General features: G+C 39.1%; 1 protein-coding gene across 1 annotated transcript; it reads right to left on the reverse strand.

The window, feature by feature from the left end:
- Positions 1-7,995: 7,995 nt before the first annotated feature.
- LOC117294325 (neurotensin receptor type 1-like) lies at positions 7,996-16,002 on the reverse strand. The gene is made up of 3 exons (XM_033776684.1): positions 15,939-16,002; positions 14,247-15,204; positions 7,996-10,436 (listed from the first exon to the last, which is right to left on the reverse strand). The coding sequence occupies exons 1-3, from the start codon at positions 16,000-16,002 to the stop codon at positions 10,349-10,351; spliced, it is 1,110 nt and encodes a 369-aa protein (XP_033632575.1). The 3' UTR covers positions 7,996-10,348.
- Between the last annotated feature and the right edge of the window lie 5,002 nt (positions 16,003-21,004).

The raw sequence follows: 21,004 nt of genomic DNA on the forward strand, positions 1-21,004 counted from the left end.
GGCTTGCATATATACTTTTTATAATACGTGATGTACAATGCCAGCCGTTAGCATTAAATCAAATTTCCGTTAAAACATTGCGTGCATTAGTACAGATTGAAACATAGTGATTGTAAAAAACAAAACTCAAAATATTATTATGTTTTGTTGCTTTGGGTGAGGGTAAATGGTTCACTCATAAGTATCCCGCTTGTATAAGATGCACATTGAAGTAGGTCGTATAATAATGTAATTAGTTATTTAAAATCTAAAAGGAACCGCTTTCGGCCGAATAGTGCATTGCTAAGCGTATCATATCTGTATAATACGTTAATAAATAGGTCACGGTATGGTCACAGTCTAACTGTGCTATCTAGCCCTGCCCCAGACCGGCTTGTGCTGGAATCAAACAGACCCTGGTATATTAGCAGACCCGATGTGTATAAATCTTCTTCATTTTTTAGGTTAAATGGTTGGTTAGTAGAGAAAGGAGAAGGTTAATATTTAGACTAGATTACCGGACGTACATAATGCCTTGTCTGTAGTTGTTTTCTAAATGATGAATGGGGAATGGGACTGAGTTGTAATCAATTTAGGAGGGACAAACTGAGAAGTGAACCGAAGTGCTTGACCAACATAAGACGTAACTGATTTGAAGATCACTGGACATTATGTCTTTAAAGGAGACTTTACCTTGGATCGGTAGAGTTGGTCTTTGAAAATCGTTGAAACTGTTTGTTATGAAAAAAAGCATATGGTTAGATAGATAATTTGAAAGTGGAATATGATGATCCACACAAACGTGCCTCGAAATAGCACGGTTTTCCTTCAACGTCGCGAAGAAACACGGTCGGCCATCGACGAGAAACATCACGTCGAGATGTTGTCTCACAGCATGCACAAATTGTGTGTACCAATAAAGAAATATTTAAAATTAGGCAATTATTCCCTTGATTTGCGTCGTTCCTAGAACTGGTTTCTTTGTAACTAAGTTACCATGTCAACGTGTTTGTTTTGCTACAGGATGTAAAATATTGACATTGAGCATGTCTCCTGGCCTAGGATGCTTTGTCAATACGTTTAAGAGAACCAAATGACTGATTGCACTTTACTATCAATGGTCTGTCATCAGTGATTACAAGTCAATAGAATGGTATAATGCAACTACAGTAACATTGGGTCAATATCTCTGATGAGGCAGCTAAGCCGTGTCTGACACAGCGACTTTGGCTACAGCTATGGCTTAGATAATGCGCGTCTGCTCCTTCTTCAACACTGGTACACGCACTGAGCCATAGCTGTATGTAGCCGAAGTCGTCGTTTCGGAGACGGCCTCATGTTATTGTTTTAAGTATTTAGTTGTGTATGTATTCTCACTGCACTTTCTCGAGTTGTGTGAACATTTGGTACTACTGTTCGGGTGGGATTCGAACCCATGACCCTTGCAATTTTACAGCAGTGTCTTACTAACTAGACTACCGAAATTGCCCGGTAGCTAGAGGCAGTTCGAACAAAATATAGTCCACGACAATGCCCCGGGCAAACTGATTGCGATGCAACTGAAATTTCTTGCTGCCATTTTAAGAACAGTTGTACACTGGAGAGGCAAGCGGAATGGATGTGTTCAAGTGATGAGTGTTGAGCCTTCTGCCCGGCAATGTGAATATTTTGCTGTTCATGGTCAGAGCTAAGTTAAATTGATGGAACTTGTATTTTGGTGTAAGTGCTTGTCGGTACTACCCCTGCCATAGTACAATACGACCCTCTCAATATGTCAAGAGAAGATGCACAAGAATTGGACTTCTTAGGAGATCGTATTGTGCCTGCAGTGCTGTGCCCGTAAAACCCAGGGCCCAATTTTATAGAGCTGCTTAAGCACGAAAAGTAGCTAAGTTGTGCTTATACCAGAATAAGGCCACCGACCAAAGTAACATATCACATGTTCAGTTTGTGACTGGTAACCTGCTTATTTTTGCTTAGCAGAAATGTTTTAAGCATACTATTCTCTACTTCAGCAGCTCTGAAATTGGTCCCAGAGCTCTTGTCCAGCACGTGACGTTGGTAATCTTTCGTGACCACTGTATATGCACCGATGAGCACAAGATCCGAACATAATTGCTTCTCTCCAACCGGCAATACAACAAGAGAGTTTGTGCAAGATGAAATCAGTATCCTGAATACGGACCTCTTCTTCAGTACGATTTATTTTCTTCAAAATTTATCTAAAATTTATCTTGGATCCTTCTGTAAGAATGACTCAAGCGAAGAAATCACAATAAAAATGATCGTAGATATAACGAACCAAGCTTTCTAATTATGAACTCAAGCAACAAGACTGCATTTAAATCGATTTCTAAAATAAAACCCACCTTCAAGAAGGCTTTCATGTTTGAGGAAGATTTTTGGAGTTCACGTCAAAATGGGAAAAATAATTGCTATCCTATAATAATCGCACGTTTCACGCTACATTCCATAAAGCAAATGACTGGAAAAGTGTCGATGAGCAAACACTAACATATAGACATCAATCTTTGTCTACTTTAAATAAAATAGTCGACGAAAAAAAGTGCAATGGGCCTGGTTTTCTGACAGCTCTGTGCAGTTCTTGTATGCGTTCATGATTCATTACAAGGCATCGTGTAGTGCGTAATAAGCTCACATCAGGCAATTTCAGGGCCTCTGTTAATCGCTCCTAAGCCAATTTAACCGTCAATGTAATTTATACATCGTATGTAGCGCAAGCAAAATACAAATGCTTAGAGGAAACGTGTAATGGGTCGCGTGTTAAGAGATGATTTAAAGGCTGGTTGTAGAACAGGTATCCACGTTCATTATATGAGATAATAGAGTGGTGATCTCGACAGAGGAAACATTAGCCAACTTCTCTCGATCAGTGGAAATATATCTTAAAGGTGTAACTTTTGGAAGCGATTACTCAACATCCCCAAAACAAAACTGATAGGAATTCAATATCATATTGGGAATCAATGTTCTTATATAATACCCTCATCACATCGAACTCGTTTCAACCAAGTTCTTAGTCTTAGACTTGTTACAAGACGTTATTCACACTATCACTCAACTATCGCGATCCCCTGCTCGCTCCCTCCTCGCCGCGCACACTAACTATCGCCTTGCAACAAGACTACATTTTCAGAAGTAGTTGGAACGAGTTCGGTGTGATGAGGGTATCATTAATTTAGAACAGTAATTCCAAATATGACATGGGATCCCTACCAGTTTTGTGATTTCTCGTAATGTTTTTTTGCCAGTACTCGACTTAAATTCAGAAGATGACACTCTACGGTATTAAGTATCATGGATTGTCACCGTGTTGTACTTTTCTAGAGGAATGAGAAACGTATGTCTAATGTGGCAAATGACTATCTCCATTAATGCTTCGGGGTTTTGATTTCCTTAAAGTTATATCTCATGTACTTACTTCCTTGCACATAACGACGGATGACTTTCGGTTCATCTTATTTCGAAGTTTGCCGACATTCGTAAAGTATTAATGCATCTCACTGCCATGTGTTGGACATTGGCCTATTTATTACTGATATACTTCTTATGGTGTTTAATGGTTGTTCATAATGTCGGACAGCCAAACTAAATATTAGGGTATTGCAGACTCTTCTAGTATCGGTAACTGTTAACAATCAGTATTCTCACTTGGTGTATGCACAATCAAAAATCTTTGAAAACTCAGTGGTCATTAAAATGCAAGTGAATAGTAATAAGAAAAACCCCACCATTGTTGCACATATTGTGTGCTTTAAAATGCCGTTAAAAAGGCTGCAGGTCTTGAGTCTATTATTATTTGAGTGAAAGATCACCCCTTTCTCAAAACTAGGATCTACATTTACTTCAGAGGGAGCCATTTCTCACAAGGTGTTATATCGTTACCAAGTAAGCGTTTATGTAACACTTATTTTGAGTAATTACCAATAGTGTCCAGTGCCTTTAATAGATGTAAACCTGTGGTACGCTGCACCAAGTGTGGAAGAACTCTTTGAAAGCTGACGCCTTACTAGATTGACTCAGAACTGCCCGTCTGTTAAGTAAGTTATACTATTAAAAGGTAAGCGGTTGTGGCATCCGTTCTCGATATGCCAATAAAATCCGACCTTGGTTCGGGATATGCTCCGATTAAAATAATCATGCAGGATTTGCAAAGGGCTTTAGGGCCAGCTCAAAACGAAAACTTGGTTACCGTCTGCATTGTTTCCTCCCTAACCCCTATCCTCCCCTCCACCTAAGTGTGGAATTGGAACAAAAACAGAATGTTATACAAACTAATTAAGATTTTCACTTGGCCTGGGTTATGATTGGTTTGTCATCTTGCGAGCTTACAGGAGCGAATCATTGATGATGCCACTTAAGCCACGTAATGCCTCTACATCTTGCAAGGTCAAGGCGATATGGACTAACATTGAGTTGAAGTTACTATCTGGCACTAGTTTGCAAGCCAGCTCCCAAAGAAGCCACTCACCTACGTGTTAAGCTTATTTTATTTATTTGCATCCCCATAAGACAATAAATAAACACAGCGTGATTTAGACCTGATTTTCACCGAGTCATTTGTGAACTTTTGTTGGTCTGGTAACTTGTTTTCAAAAACACTGATTGGACGATCACTTCATTTCTAGATTTACATCTGGATAATAAATAAACAACCCCTTTAAATTCATGCATGACTTCATCAATATTTTTAGTATCAGTTAAAGGCACTGGACACCTTTGGTAATTGTCAAGACCAGTTTTCTTACTTGGTGTATCCCAATATTATTGGTCAACGAAGTTGCAAGGCAATAATGAAAGTAAAACACCCTTAAAGGCAGTGGACACTATTGGTTATTGTCAAAGACTAGCCTTCACAGTTTGTGTATCTCAAAATATGCATAAAATAAAAAAGCTGTGAAATTTGAGCTCAATCGGTCATCGAAGTTGCGAGATAGTAATGAAAGAAAAATAACCCTTGTCACACGAAGTTGTGTGTGTTTAGATGGTTGATTTCGAGACCTCAAGTTCTAAACTCGAGGTCTCGAAATCAAATTCGTGGAAAATTACTTCTTTCTCGAAAACTAGGTCACTTCAGAGGGAGCCGTTTCTCACAATGTTTTATACCATCAACCTCTCCCCATTACTTGTAATCAAGAAAGGTTTTATGATAATAATTATTTTCAGAAATTACCAATAGTGTCCACTGCCTTTAAGAGGGGGCCGTTTCTCACAATGTTTTATACTGTCAACAGCTCACCATTGCCAAGTCAGTTGTTATGCTCACAATTATTGTTATTAATAAATAACCAATAGTGTTAGTGCCTTTGACAATTAACAACAACATGAAATGACCTTTGATGAGAATGTACTTCTGGCTTGTTGCGGATTGTCTCGTTCATTCAATGCCTGTTTCTCTGAGGGGGGTTTAGCCTATATTGATGCTGACATCACTTCGGTGTTCTTTTCCCTACTAGTCCGTAAGGCAAGGCAGCTCACTAACGTTGATTACATCGCTTGACTGTTACACCTTCAGATGGACGTCCCTAACCATTAATGATCCCTTCTTCAAGTATCTAAAATATTACATGGGAATGCTACAAAAACAGTCGCCATGGCAACCGACGTGTTTCTGTCACATAATCTGTAATCGTAAAAGATTTCTTCTGCGATTCGGAATGACTAGCCAGATTAGGTGTAGCTTTGTTTCGGGGTATGAATGAGTGTGTTTATCAGAAGTTGTTTACAAATTGGAATGAATCCCCATCTTTCTCACGTCTCGCCCTTGGTGATGATTAAACTTCTGTTTGCTTACATTGTCTAGGTTGAAGTGAACACAGTGTCTTATTATTAGTATGTGGTATACAATGAGTGTTACAAGGTCTGACAACCCCTACAAGCCAAGCAAACGAACGAGGGAGATTTACAAATGCCCTTTCTACCCACGTTTTGTGGTATTTTGCTGCTGTATTCTAAGTCATAACAAATAAATCCTCGCACGGATACTATTCAATTTAAATGCTTGTGATTAAATAACAGATAATATGAAATGACACGCAGAATTTTAATAAATTCAAAACTTGCTGGTATACTCCAACATGTAATGCAGAGGATACTTCAATGGGATATAGCCTGATCAATTATTCCCCGCGACTGCAATGCGAATCGTGACGTCATCGTGTGGATTTGCGCGAGAGACACTTTGCGGAAAACTGGAGCACAGGGCAACTCGCGGCGTCCTTTTGCTGCGAGCTTATGACGTCAAATTCGTTTCGAATTTGCATTTGCTTTGAATAATAAGAACTCCTTTTCTTGGTATGGAAATGATGCTTGTCATGCACTTCCGTAAGTCATTTGATTAAGCAGTTCCAATTACCTTAAAACTATATTGATCACAGCTATAGACTGCAGTAATAGGGAAGCTGTATGCATCTAGAAGAAGGGAGAAAATAACAGCCGGAAATAACAGCCGAAAATAACAGCCGGAAAACCAAGTGCCTTGTTTGATACATAAGCTATGAGCAGACAATTCAATCTGACAACACTTTCTAAATTATTTTAAAGGCAACTTAGTCACAAATGGCGTTATTTCTTCCCATTTTAGCTGGTTTTGCTAAACATGATTGCTCCATAAAAATAAAAATAAATCGGTGAAATTGTGCCCATCCGCAAGATATTGCGGTAAGCACACCTGTAATGTTCTGGACATCGAAATGAGCGAACTTGTGCACGTGACAGTAAGGGGCTATCACTTTCATGAGTAATTTATTATAAATTATGCAGTACGCATGCTCAAAGCTCCGCTTACTTTAATCATTACCATAATGTAGGAATACTTTACAATGCCCAACTCTGAGCAGGCTTGAAGGGTGAGTTTAGATTTAATATTGATCGCTGAGAGGGTCCTGGGTTCGACTTCCTCCGTAGGTAGCTCCTATCTATTGTGTGCAACAGCCGGAGAGCAAACGAAATTGTATAAAAAGCATCAATCATTCTCCACTTGATCGGTTGTTTGTATATTGTCTCCTCCGTAGTTCGCCTCTCATGGTTCGATTTTTTATGTACAGTTCTGTAAACATTAACGAAAAATGATGCGACTTATATTTTGTCATTATGTAAAGATGACTAAGGGGATAACAGAACATGTGTCATCAATATACGATTCACGACTTTGATCTTTTATCTGGACAGAGGGACAGCTTCGTTGCGAACCATGATCTATTAATGTGATTTAGTTGATTGAGTCCAAATTAAAGGTGATCTGAGTTGGCATTTCAGCTAAGGTAGCCAATTACATTAAAAGGGATTTGGTCATGCTACATATCCGTATTTGAAAACTGCGAACATCGTGTGCTCTCTTAATCTAAAACGTTGAAAACTTCAATCTGTTGTCCAAGTGGTGGCATTTTCGCTCTTTTGAGAGGAAATTCAATCTGTACAACTATTTCTGATTGAAATTGGAGCGAACTTCACTCTAAATCGAGTTGAAAGTACTCGTCTTTCACTGTTAAAAGAATCTTCCACCATATGGCTCTTTGCAAGAGTGGTATGGTGGACAAAACGAGTGGTTTTTCACTCTAAAGCTGGCTACCCACTTCCTTCAACGGCAATATTAATTTTGACGTCACAAGAGTTGTGTGAAACATTTGCTGCTAAAACAGCAATAAGACGTCAATATTCGCTTCACATTCGCATTCACCGAATGAACCTGTCTTAATCAGAATCCAGACACTCAGAAGCCGTCATCACATGATCAATATGCAAATTAGGTCCCTGCCCACCTTTTCTCACCGCATTGCTGTCATCTTTGATGGAAATTATTTAAATATTAAGGCTCTCCTAAACACAGGGCATAGCTTCAACCCTCAACGGTCAAGGTTTTATACACGAGTGCCATTCAAAGCTAGTCAATATCAAGTGGTGAATTCAATTTATTGTTGACCTCCAAAATAAAATAGCCACCGTGTCAAACTGGAATCAACCATTATTTATTACAAATAGAAATCAACGCCAGTATATTCTTAATGACTCTTTAATAATATTATATAGAAAATGTACACTGTTGGAAGGTATCTCGCATACAACTTCCACACAAAATGAGGAGAGCAAGTTATACTACATTTTTATAATAGCGGCAGCACAAGTTACACACCGTTTGTGTTGTTTTAAGTTCAGTTATCCTACTTTAGGCCTGCTTCCATAAGTTCTATACGCACAAGTTTATCCAACAGAGTTACGTTTTTAACAGTATATACACAGACTCGAATACACTGATTTACTTAGTTTATACAAAAAATCTTTTCCAGATAAAATTATTCTATATTTTGTGCTGCCGGCGTATAGAGAAGAATAGCACATCGTAGACATGGTTGATTAGCAACTTGAGAGTCACTGCATGTTTATTTATGTTCCGAACTATAAATATTTGGACACGAGCAAAGAGTCAATTCATTTACTTCACAAGACGTGTCCATGTCTTGCCTGCACATAAATTGGATCCAGAAAGAGCAGATTTTTCTTAATAAAATAACCTGGGAACTTCGAGAAGTCCATTGCAGGTCGAGACAGCTCATTTCTCACCCCCTCATCAGTTCACATCAACGAATCAATTTATTCAATAATTGAGTCGAGCCTACTTTTAGCCCCCTTTTTCTCATCCTGCAACGGACGGGTATATCATTATTACCAGGGGTCCAGATTCATGTACCTTAAAGGGTTTCGATACCTTTTGTAAATCAAGTTTTTGGTCATGACATGAATCCCAACTCACTGTATCTTTCAACTTCATTAGTCGTCAAGTTGTTGAGAACAAAGTAAAGACCACAGAGTACTGTTCTCAATAGAGTCGCATCAATCAATAATTTCGTCTCACTGACTCACAAATTATTGTTGCTTTACTATTTCTGAAAAACTACAGCACCCCAGAAAGTAATATGATAAGGGAAGCTTGCTACAATCATCATCTTTAAACCGTGTAAGTTTAAAATAAATCTGTGGTCGTTTGAGTTTTGTGTCGTACAAAAAGTACCTAAACCATGAAAAGAGATTATAGGCTACACTAAACAAAGTTTTGTTTGGAAACAGTTGTAATAAACAATTTCCAATCAATCATTGAAGTTGGCACAAATATTAGTTTACATTGTTACTGCTACATTTGTCTATACTGAAATTTAATATTATTTACATTTTTACAGATTATCTTAACTTTATCTAGAAGTGTGGAGCTTTTAGTATTTTACATAGTGCTAATAACAACGCTGTGGGTGATCTCTAAATACTCCTATTAATATTACACATAACTTAAACAATATATGAATATACATTTCATTGCCTTTATAGCGTAACCAGACACAAACACATGAGTTTACCAAGCTCGAATAAGATGCCATTCTACTTTGGTAATATTATACAAAGTGAAGCAAATGTACAATTTTGTTGAAAGGAAATATCAATTATATTAATTATTGTTTTCATATTTACAACCATTATGAATTATACAAGCACACATAACCCCTAATTTACGATAATGCAAACCTTCATTAGTTTTGACTTTAATATGACATGAAGTAAAAGCGAAATTGCTGAAAATGCACCTCGCAATTTTGAGTTAGACTCGATGTGAACAGTGGAAATAATTGCCGTTATGTTCAAGGCTATAAGATTAGATGTCCATGAAGAAACATACGTATGATTTGTCACAGATTTCAAATTTCATACCAAACTGCTTACAAACATATTGTTGCTTTTCGTAAAATGTCACAATAACTCATTTCTTGTTTACGAGTTGTTCGTGCGGGTGACTCGGTTGTGCAAGTTAAGTGAATAATGTTCAACCTTCATCTATGCGGTTGCTTTTGGTGCTAAACATAACTGTTGTGACAAACTGTATATCTTTTCTCTGATCCTTAATAAGTTTGATTAGTAGTTTGTTTTGATCACCAAATGTCATGGTCATCTTGAAAGGACAAGTATACCAAGGCAAGTGTGCTGTGTAGCTGTTGGGTATCACAAAACAAAATGGCGAACGAAATACGGTCACTTGGTACTACTATTGGGGCTACAACAAAACCGACGTAGAGCTTTAAACCAGAGAGTCCACGCATGAAATCACACAACATTTGACGTCACTTGAATAAAATGTAATGCGTATACAATTTGATAGTGAAATATCAACAAACTATGACATTTAGGCTAGAATTGTCACTTTAAAACGAACATTACTCGTGGCGAGTAGCAGGTCCTAGAAAACAGTATATACAATTTACATAATGTTGAATTTATTTGATTGGGAATCCGTAAAAATGGGCAACCTGAGTGAGTCCCTACGTCATGCACCACGTGACTGGATTATAGCCGCAAACTATTACGTCTATGAACAGCATTGCGCAGGTCTGTTGACGTCACGATGGTCCCATTTCGGTATTGGATGAACGACCATGGTAGAACGTACACCTAGTCTGCATGCATGGGAGAAAGGAAAAAACCAATGGTGTTCCGATGGTAAAACAAAATGGCAGGCAAATGGAGTGACAAAACTAAATAAATAAAACAAAAGTGAGAGGGTTGAGAAAGGGAGGTTGTGATCTAAAGCTAGGTGGGTTGGTTTTGGGGGAAATAAAATTATTCGTGGAAATAATGTTTGGTAGCATTGGATGTCATGGATGTGTCCATAACTCATCACACATCATACCGTACTAAAAAGCATTCATCCAACACCCACACACATAATGTTGAATATAATGAAATCTTATCACCACTATAGGATCATACATACAATCCAACTATGATTAGGGCCTTCGCCCACACACACATCATAAACAAAAATGCAAACAAACTCAACAAGTCTGGTTCAGTAATTCTTTTAAGTGCATTTTGTGAAGGCGATATTTTTGTGATGGTTTGCCGAAAGTAAATTTGGTGAATTCTCGTATACATACTTCTTCGCTCTATATCTCTTATAACATACATAATATAATATTCACACATCGTAACCCACGCATTGATCTTCTCTACACACAGCAACGACGTTTGGATTGCTACACCGTGGCTCATTGCAACCTCATGCAATGCGAATGCACGCACCTCTCCAATAAAGCCTATTTCCAGAGCTCGTTACCCCTCATAATGGTGCTCGATATGTAGGCAGAGTGCTCTACACTTTTTAAAGGCACTGGATACCTTTGGTTATTGTCAAAGACCAGTATTCTCACTTGATGTAACTTCACATAATATGCATAAATTAACAAACTTGTGAAAATTGGGACTCAATTTGTCATCGAAGTTGCAAGAGAATATTGGTCCCGGAGTCATTTAATATTTGAGTGAGAAATTATTTCTTTTTCAAAGACTACGTTACTTTCGAGGGAGCCATTTCTCACAATGTTTTACCTCTATTGCTCGTTCAAAGTAAGTTTGTATGCTAAAAATTGGGGGATGGGGGTTTCCTTCTGTTCTGTATAAGAGGGGAGGAGATGAACGGGGTGGCTCTCAATCTAACACATATCGGCCACGATTCTCTATACGCATTGGGGATAGTCAGATGTATGCCAAACTCATCGTACCATAATCTTTTGTACGACTCTACTTATCAAGCAACACCGGCAATGAAAAAAATGTCATAGATAAAGGAAAACAATGCAAATTAATGGGGGAACAAATGAATAAAGCACAACAATGATGCGATGGACACAGACATGAGGTGGTGTACTGTGTGTGTGCTTGTGATAAAAGGGTATGGGCGAGAACGGCAACTTAATAAAAGACGTATTTGACTGTGAAGTTGTCAATGAAAATGATAATCAAAGCTTGTAAAGAAAGTAATATTTTATTTTTCAAACTGGACACGAGTCATTTAGTGAGCATGACGTTTGCACTGTCAGTTTAAACCCATTCCCATTCTACATAAAGCGAGATTTTTTACATTATGATACTTGCAAAGGTTTTTTGCACTAAATCTAAATATAAAAAAAAAAAAAAAAAATTCTAACTTTTTATTTATTTAGATGATTTAGGATTAAGCTAAACATGTGTACGTTATCATCTCTAGCAATGACAGAGTGATACATGAACTATTATTTATTATAGACAGTTTTAAATATTTTTTCTTTACTAATTCCTATAACTCACTGCTGACTTCGTGGGGAAATTTAGCAAAATAATTGATATTGATTGCGAAATTACTTCTTGTTGATAAAAGATTTTTAATAAAACAGAAAGTTCTTAGGAAGTGTAGTATTTTGAGCGAGGAACAAGTAACGATGTTACGGACTGTTTCATGTGTTTCCCAAGTTAGACGTCAGATAATCAGGCTATTGCTAAGTGATATCCAGAGTATGCCAGTCTTTCCATGAACAGTGACTTGATCGAGGCCTATCTGTGAAGTGTTCCAAGCCTAGGCATAAACCTTATATGGCCGAATTTTTGAAAGAAGTTCAGGGCCGACGGCTGACATGTTGCGTCCTACCCATTTTATTGACTCGACTAGAAATTTGAGTGGTCTGCGTACGTAGATCTTATTTTATGCACGTGACACAGATCTGGGTTTAGGAATCATAGTCACGGAACAACCAATAATCTGTACAGGAAAACATGCCCCGATAGCTAATCCGGGTAATCCTGGTTCGGATTTGACACCGGCCCATCTGACCATGAAATAATCATCTTGGTCAATCATGAGACAGGATTCAAGACTAAGCATTTTTAAAGAGGTCATACTCTTTGTTGTTAAGAAGGGAAATAACCCCCATTCCCGAGTTCTTTGTACTTTCCCCAGTTTGACGCGATAATTTGATTGATGACTCTACGATCCCTGTTAATGACAACTGATTAAAGATCAACTGAAGAGCCCACGTTATGCCTAGGGTACTAATAAACGCAATACTTAAGACTTCCTCATATCAATATTTGAAGACGTGCGACTCGCCAGCCGAACCGCACGGGGGATTGTACTGACTTTCATCTCTTAATTATACAAACAATAATTGCAGTTAAAACCCATACAGAGGATTCGGCTTTGGGCGTGTTCAAACAATGTTTGTGCAACCAAACCAACTGTCTCTAATAGCTTTTGGTTGAATATATTTTGAGGTATCGATAAGTGTGACCCTCTCTAAACCCATGAAGATATAATTTGGCTATTCACGTTTGGTAATGACCCCCAAATAGATGGTAAAACAAACTGTGTAAGAAGTACAGCATCTTTGGATAGTATAATGCACTTTGATATTCGAAGCACTGAAGTTAAGTTAAAAGATATCACTTTCAATCCCAACCAACATATTTGAATCTGAGAAACGTTACTGACATTAACGTTTCTCAGATTGTATAATCCAAATGTAATTATTCTTTCTGCGTGGACATCCGCTCCAGATTTTTTGCAATAAAAATGCGACTACCTTTTAAAATGAACATTTCACAGGTTAGTTTTATGGTGTGTATGGTTAGTTTTTAGGGTGTGTATATCTACAACCAAAGAGCACTAGAACAAACAGTCGGTTCTAAATATCAAACGTATCCATTCCATTTAAACAGACCCAATTCTGTCATAATGGAACTATTGAAAGTAACTTCTTACTAGTGTTATTGCCAAGTGTCTTTAAAACAAACCCAGATGACTTAGTCAATGAACATGCTGAATCGAAGTACGCGACTAATGATGTGGCTTTATCATTAATGAGTTTCTGCCGCTCAAGGTGGGACTTAGTCGCTGAATAATACATCCATCAGGTATAAAGTTTCACTCAAACGAGTTTCATTGCTAGCCCCTTGGAAAATATTGTCTGTAAACGACCATTCAGTGGCGATTACAGAGTATCAAATGATTCAAGCTGGTATGACTAACGAATAAACTTTCCCGGCGGTAAATAAGTTTTGGGAAAAGCGATATACTGATATAGAGCTGATTACCAGAGATAGTTAATAATTGTCTCTGGCCATAAGACGATTTTACGGTAACTTAAGTCAACAATTGAACCACTCCCTGGCTGAATATCTAGATATCTTTTTGAGATCAGTTGTTTTGTGAATGCTTTGTAGATATTTCTGTTCTTTATTTTGCTTAGAGAATTTGATTGAGGAATTCGGTGGTTTTGTTTTATGATAAATCCATATGCATGTTTTTCACTGAACATTTTTTGAGACCAAACTGTTTTCTGGGCATAAACAAGTTTCTGACAATAGTATGGCGGAGTTGTTACCCATGATAATCTGTGGTACGACTATGAATTCTCAAACTAGACGTAGAAGTGAAGGAACGAGTAGAAATGGACCTTTTGCTCCTGGCGCGTCTTGCGTTCTCACACCGTATGACTGACCGGAACGCAACCCGGAACTTGCTTGAGATCAGGTTGTACAAGATTGGATTGATGGCTGAGTTGATGTACACCAGGATCCGGAATATGGCGATCATGACCTGGAACGTATGCATGTTCGCCCCCAGCCAGGCTCGGATCGACTCCTTGGGCGCAAAGATCTGCCATAGGATAACGGTACGCATTGGGAACCAACACAGAAAGAACACAGCGACCACGCTGGCCATCATGAGAACAACACGGCGGTGTGCCTGTCTGGTGGCTGCATTGGCTAGATTCTGACATGTGTTGTTTGAAGAGGACTGATTGGAGGGCCTCATAGCAGCCTCGTGATTGGCCTCGTTTTCAATGAACGCAACCGTTGGCTCGTGCTCCTCATTGGTTGAGTTACTGGTCACGTGATTCTTCAACGGGACGTAGTTATTTTCCACCATGGAATCGCCGCTGTTCTTTCTCGGCATGGTGGCTAGTTCGACAAGTCGACCTTCCCGGTATACCGGTGTTCCCGAAGCCGGTCCTAAAGACTCTTTGTTCCGGATTGAAGCCATGTAGTTATCGTGTTTACGGAGCGTGTTGGCGATGACGCAGTATATGATAGCCATGAACGCGCATGGGAGGAGGAAAAATCCGACGGCTATGCCCCCAACGTAGGCTTCTTTCAAGGTGGTATTGGCGAAGCTGCCACAGACACAGCCCGCTTCTGTGTTGCTATATACAACAGTAAGGGCTAGTGGAACACTACTTATAAAAGCAATGAGCCAGACCAGGCAGCAAATAATGAGTGTCCGTTTGGACGTGCACGTATAGTTAGCTTTGAACGGCATACAGATGACGTAATAACGCTCCACTGCTATGGCGAGTAGCGTCAATATAGAGGCATGGGCTGTAGCACTATCCAGGATTGTGACCAAATAACCTGAAAAGAGAAATGGTAGAAACACAGTTTAGTTTATGTCAATCTTAATTGCAATCTTCTTCCATGGCAGACACTCTTAAGGAGGCCCACACCAAACTGCCAAAGAGAAGATTTAAGAAATGCCTGAAAGTATAAGAACGTGAATTGTGCTGGATGTGTAAAGTATAAGAACGTGAATTGTGCTGGATGTGTAAGCTATCATAGGGCAGTTTCCTTTTGTACTCAGAAGTCAAACGGTTGCCCCAAAAGCAATCCAACTCACTTCTAAGAATATTTAAACAAACCTTGCCATTCTTAACTAGATCTTGATTCACGTAGACAAACTAAGTGCACCTATCGGAAGGAGAAATATTGAAGCGTCTCGAGCGTCGGATATGAGCGCCTTATAAAAAAAACACTCATTTAAAAAACAAACAAACAAACAAACAAACAAACAAACAAACAAACAAACAAACAAACAAACAAACAAACAATTGAACTACTCGTAAGCTCCTCACTTTGCATGAAATTTGTGTAACATTTCCGTGTCCGCTCGAAACTCCGTCCGAAGTGCAGGTGGATTTATTTATCACACATTTGAACTCATTGGAGTTTTTACGTATCGGTATTAGGACGAATCTTGATCAGACGTCAGGGTTCATTTACAAATCATTCTTACTTATTTTTTAAGTAAGAGTTAGTGTTGGTCTCAAAGTGAAGTTCCAACTTCATATATACTGATTTCATAATGTTACAAAGCAGCAGAGAGACAACGGTGTAACCTCCTTCCCATAGACCATCCTCCTTCCCGTAGACCATGCTCACCTGATCCCAGACTCATTGTAACACTCGAGAAACTCTATCAAATCAAAATACCGCAAGACTTTCTCTTTTTCAATATTTACAGCCAGCCTACATATCTGTAGTCGGTATATTTACTCGCGTCAAAGAATCTACACGTGGCCCACTTTATTATCCACTGAATTCCCGCCAAAAACTAATCTGTGAAGGGATTTTCCCGCGTGCGGGAACAGTCTACTCAAGGTATAGCCGTGTTTCTGTTGAGAGATTTCCCATGGGAATCACAGCGGCCAATCTGTCAACAAGACACCTTCCCAAAGGTTTTATCCCTCCACGTATCCATTTCAGTATGGAGTCATTTTATTTGTGATGAAGATGCAACACATTGCTTTCAGTGGCCGGCTAAGCTTGATGGCATGCTGTTGGTTAGAACTGGATCCATCCAATATTAAAGTGTACAGTAGACCTTGACTGGTAAGGCCTACCTGTAATATTTATTACTAAATGCTAAGAATGGCGTTTAAAACCTTTACTGTATTGACTACAATTTATGCAGTACCTTTGTTGAGGTAATTGAAACTACATCTCGTGTTTCAAGCGTCATGTTTAAACAATGCGTTATGCCACGTGCACAAACGGTCGTGGGTTCGAATCACGTCTAGTGTTTCAGTGAATGTTTACCCTGCGGGCAGGACTTCGTTAAGACTAGACTCGAGTCAATCTCGTCAGATCCCTTTTACTTTTAAAGATCCCTTTTACTTTTAGTCCCATCGCCTAACATCAGAAAACTCCACCAACCTGTCCGTTTCTCGGAACCACAATAGGAACATTTTGATGGCGGATAAGCTCAGGGACCTCTCGCACTCGAGAGTTGGACTTGAATCAAGTCTAGACTTCGTTAGACTCCGAGATTGAGTCGCTTCATCATTGTTCCGGAGGTCAGTTTGCGAGGATTCCGGGTTTACAAACTGTCTGGGTTTCGAATGAGCAGCCATGGAAAACCAGAGCCATGTTTTGGACCGGTTATAACAATATTCCACATAATTAGAAACCGATCCAATTCACAAAGGTGACATTGAAGTGTTGTTAGGATATGGGTGCCATTTTCACCACTTGTGTTCGAACCTTCAAGACCGCTCGACCGGTATATGACCTTTACAAACTTGACCTTTTATAATTATTTGAGATTGAAAAGTGAGGAAATTATCTTGGCAATATTGATCCTGGAAAGCCTGTGTCTCATTCGAACGTTATTAGTCAGCCCACCGCAACACATACATGCATGACCAAATGCAATCTGAGTCTCGTCTTCATAGAAACAAGGCAGGAAAGTATCGGATTTTTCTCACACTTTTCAATCTAACGAGAAAAAAACCAAGTGATGTTAGCTCAAGCATGGCCAGCTCCGAAGGCCATGCCTGAGGGTTGGGAGTACCCTTAACTACCCGTCTGCTTTCCTTCCTTCTCCTCGATCTGAAGATACCGTTTCAAAGGGGGCTATAGTCAGCAGTTTATACGAAAGGGACTCTACTATTACCGTAATCAATAACCAATGGAACTTGTAGACCTAATAAATGCAGAAACGTAAGCCGAGTATGGGAGATCCAGCTAATGCCGAACGGAGTTGCGCTTGCTGGGGTCACCAAGGCTTGGGTTGGCCCACTGGCTTTACCTCCACAAGTAGTCCGATCAATTAGACGGTGTAGTGAGACGGTACTGAAGTGGTTTACCGTAGATCGTGTCAAATTGACCCAAGCTATCGACATGCGCAGCTGCTGAAAGAGGTTTCCGCATGTTAATGGATAAATTAACTCATTTGTGTAACGATTGACATATCAGTATCAGTGTATGTTTTTACTTGGAGACGCGATATTGAGTGTTTTCGCTCTACATTGAGTTCAGGTAAATCCACGACCACTCGTTTGTCCTCACTGTTTAAAGTACACTTAGAGGGCGCGCTATACTCTGCGAATGTCAAAGGTTACCAAATTCTCATCAGTGACGTAAGCATTTTCATCTTTGGTTAGTTCCCAACTTTGAAACGTGACGTCATCGTAGGCAACATGAAACCGTTACGTCATCAGACCACAATTCCTCACACATCAATGAGATGGTGAAATAAATATCAACCCTTTTTGCTGAATGAAAACCCTGACGCCGATGCAAAATGTTCTTTTATAAAAAAAAACATTACTCCTTTTAACAAGAGATTTATCTATTGGCATTTCGCAACAGCCTTTGAAGATTTTCTCAAGTTGTCACGTTGGTGCGTTTATTACGTGACTCGTCTTTACACACACACGCTGTTGACCGTACATCTGAAAGAGTTTTCCTATGTTTCCATCATTGTTTTAATTTTTTTGCATACTAAAAGTGCCTTGAGCTATTCCTTCATCGTCTTAAAACCAACCTCGAAAGATTACTGTTACCGAAAGTAGTCTATACATTGTGGCACCCAAGACAGCTGTAACCCGTAGAACCCATTGGCTAGAGGAATCAAGTTGCTATGCAATAACTATACGGAAACCGCTCAGAGCATCTGACAAACACACTCACACACTGGGCAGCGTTACAAACTTACGTGTGGAGATATATCTTTACTCATCATAGCTTCGTGTTTGTTATAGCTCGATATACGTATTTACTGCACACACTAAACTCAATGTCAGATTTAAAGACACATGCATGGGAATGCGACTAAACCAAGTATTTGTATTTTGTTCGGAAAAACAACGAATCGGTGTATAAGTGTTTTGGTTTAAAATCTGGCTGATTCCAATATCAATTTCTTATACCAGACAAACTAAGTGCCGCGAGCGACAAGACAAAGTACCACTCATTAACCAATCATCTCTTGTTTAAAGTAATACACAGATCTGAAAGTGTTGATGTCCCTTTTCCGGGTTTACCTAGAGAACATGGCAGTATTATTGATAGCCTTAATTGGGTTCTATTCCTAAGGCTGGAAGATGAAGGTACTCATAGTTATCTCAGCTGATGTGACTAACTTTAAACGATTCTTACCAAATAGCGTTTTAATTATAAAGTTGAATGTCGTGGCCGAGCGTTCAAGAGCACACGACTCAAGGCAAGGGCCCAATTTCATAGAGCTGCTTAAACACACAAACTAGCTAAGCACAACAAAATGACGCTTACCAGGGTTAGGTTAACAGCCAAACTATCATGTCGCATTCACAATTTGTGACTGGCGTCCTGCTCATTGTTGAGAAAATTGTTAAGGAAATTGTTAAGCAATATTTCTGCTTTTAAGCAGAAAATTTTCAAATAGAAAAATTGCAAATTTGCTTAAAGCAACTCTTTGAAATGGATACATCCAAAAATAAAGTACGTCCGTAATATCTCGACAAATAACTGGCTATTCTGTCCTTATTGCACGATTCACAACTCATTCTCCGTCTCCTTATACAGCGCCTAATCAAACCCACAGGCGTCTCATTTTTCAAAACACTCAACCATGTTTGAATGATGAGACTCATTAATTTTAATACGAATTTGAAGAAGAGTTTACAAGGTGGTATGTTGCAATCTATAGCCTCCCATCAGATTCATCCACGAGTTTTCCCGGATGGCCTGTTGAATATAATTTTTTCCATTTCAAGCCCCGGGTGCCGCCTGGCTTGGCCCAATCTTCAAACTAACAATTGCTAGACAAAAAAACATAGAATTTGAAAAGATTTTCGGGATATTGTGTTTATTGTATCTGGTTCATTTCCGTGATATGTCTCTATGATGAGGAGATAGTGAAACTATGTTTATTCATCTGTTTGGATTTCCTGGACTCAATGGAATGAATTTGTTTATAAGAATGCTGTCTAAATATTGCGAGGCGCGGATGTCATGCTTTAAGGGTACTTACAGTACTGATATAAAATAGGAGTGCCATAATATTGCTACTTAAGGTACATTGATTGAGATTACGTGTTTTACCACCAGCAAAGGCTGGATAGTAAGTCTATGGATGAAGTATGCCTCCATGGTAGGTCAGAGTTAAAGACAAGTAACATTCCTGCAAGGCAAGAAGTAATGGCTTTATTTCCCCCACAAATCATACCAAAATGTCAGTAAAGCAACATTGTATTGTGGATATAGGCCAATGTGTGTTTGTCGATAGGAACCCCAGGCCCCCCAGAACACCTGTTGAGGGGTCCATACGTTAAGTGGATGAGCTTTATTCTAAAACCAGCTTGCCAATAAAACAGTACGGCACTTGAAAAAGCAAGATTTGCTTCTGTCAACACGATAAAAGCTAACCTGAAAATCGCTCCCCGGATAATAGAAAAAAGAGAGCAGAGAATTCGTGAAGTATGACAAGTGTATTGATTATCGTGCATCTTGGTGCCCAGTTCACTTAGAATGTTGTGACGAACTTCCTTTGGGAGCAAAGAGTATAATGTGCAAATGGATTGGAGTCGATACCCGGCGAAGGCGACGTAGTGCCGAACTAATCGATACTGCTATTTATCATGGTATTCATGGAGGTGAATCAGGTAGTGTTTTAGAGATATGCCGCTGGTGGACAGCCTCGAACTTGAAATATGAAGCGAGGTGGCCTTTACCAATCCAGACTACGCGCCACAATCTGGTTTCAAGGGAGATCAAGGGATGGTTTAACAATTCTGTTGGAAGAGGACATTCATGGAGCAGCCAAACATCTTTCTAGACTCTTCATTACTTTTTGTTTCTTTAGAACTACCCGGCAAAGGTGTTTCTTTACTTTTTATGTGCGTTTATTATTCTATACACATTGAAATAAATTGAATCACAACGTCTTGCACCGAGACTACATTTTCAAAACGTATAGTTAGAGCGAGTTCGGTGTGATAGGGGTAGGATTTTATACTTTGCATGGTGGCAATTGGTCAATCTTTCCCAGGGAAGAGGTTTGTTTCCAAGTTTCATGTAACTGTTGATTTCTTGAATGTAGAGAGGCCATTCATCCTGAGGCAGGTTATAAATCCATTGAAATTAAATTTACATCAGGATGTGGTTGACTTGTTTC

This window comes from Asterias rubens, chromosome 9 (assembly GCF_902459465.1).
Source record: "Asterias rubens chromosome 9, eAstRub1.3, whole genome shotgun sequence".
NCBI lineage: Eukaryota > Metazoa > Echinodermata > Asteroidea > Forcipulatida > Asteriidae > Asterias > Asterias rubens.

What these genes read in the sequence shown, in the direction of transcription:
- LOC117294325 (XM_033776684.1), bottom strand. Translation starts at nt 16,002, where the DNA reads ATGGTCTACGGGAAGGAGGATGGTCTATGGGAAGGAGGTTACACCGTT. An exon ending in CGTTGTCTCTCTGCTGCTTT is followed by an intron (nt 15,205 to 15,938) that starts GTAACATTATGA and finishes TTCTCTTTTCAG; the next exon opens with GTTATTTGGTCACAATCCTG. An exon ending in AGACGCGCCAGGAGCAAAAG is followed by an intron (nt 10,437 to 14,246) that starts GTCCATTTCTAC and finishes CCATGCATGCAG; the next exon opens with ACTAGGTGTACGTTCTACCA.